This window comes from Fukomys damarensis, unplaced genomic scaffold, assembly GCF_012274545.1.
Source record: "Fukomys damarensis isolate Sample0158 unplaced genomic scaffold, DMR_v1.0_HiC HiC_scaffold_25, whole genome shotgun sequence".
In the NCBI taxonomy this organism is placed as follows: Eukaryota; Metazoa; Chordata; class Mammalia; order Rodentia; family Bathyergidae; genus Fukomys; species Fukomys damarensis.
The window spans coordinates 15,499,219-15,499,585 of record NW_022900937.1 but is presented as its reverse complement, the minus strand read 5'-3'; the positions used below and the strand labels follow the sequence as shown (position 1 = coordinate 15,499,585).

Below are 367 nucleotides of genomic sequence, written 5' to 3'. Positions count from 1 at the left end.
GCTCGGGCCGCACTCACCGCTGCAGCACCAGGACGACGGGGAGCCGTTGGGGAACTTGGCGGAGTCCGGGGCGATGCAGACGCTGGAGCTGAGGTGCGGACACTCCATGGCCACGAGAACGGCGGCAGTTAGGACCACAGTTGTGGGGTCCAACAGACGCTGGGGGCTCCGTCTGGGGTCGCTCCTCGCCGGGCGCTCGGCAGACTGTGGCTGCGTCCCGAGCCCTTGCGTCAAAGAAAGCGAGAGCTTCCGGACGCCGGGTTTTCTCGCCTGCCTCCTACCGGCGCCCCGCTCCGGAGAACGTGAAAGTCCGGGGTCCGGGTTCTGCAGCTGCCTAGACTGCAGGCTTCCGCCTTCCCAGGCGGGC

The 367-nt window shown here is 68.7% G+C and overlaps 1 protein-coding gene across 6 annotated transcripts in view; it reads right to left on the bottom strand.

Moving 5' to 3' along the window:
- Positions 1–367, bottom strand: part of Usp3 (ubiquitin specific peptidase 3) — a 125,445-nt gene that overhangs the window by 90,960 nt on the left and 34,118 nt on the right. The window contains exon 1 of one of the 6 annotated variants that reach the window (XM_010641207.2): positions 18–361. The exons of the other annotated variants lie outside the window; for them this stretch is intronic. Within the exon in view, the coding sequence (XP_010639509.1) occupies positions 18–108 (91 nt within the window). The 5' untranslated portion in view covers positions 109–361. Of the gene's footprint in view, positions 1–17; positions 362–367 lie in introns of those variants that run through there. 6 annotated transcript variants of the gene reach the window in all.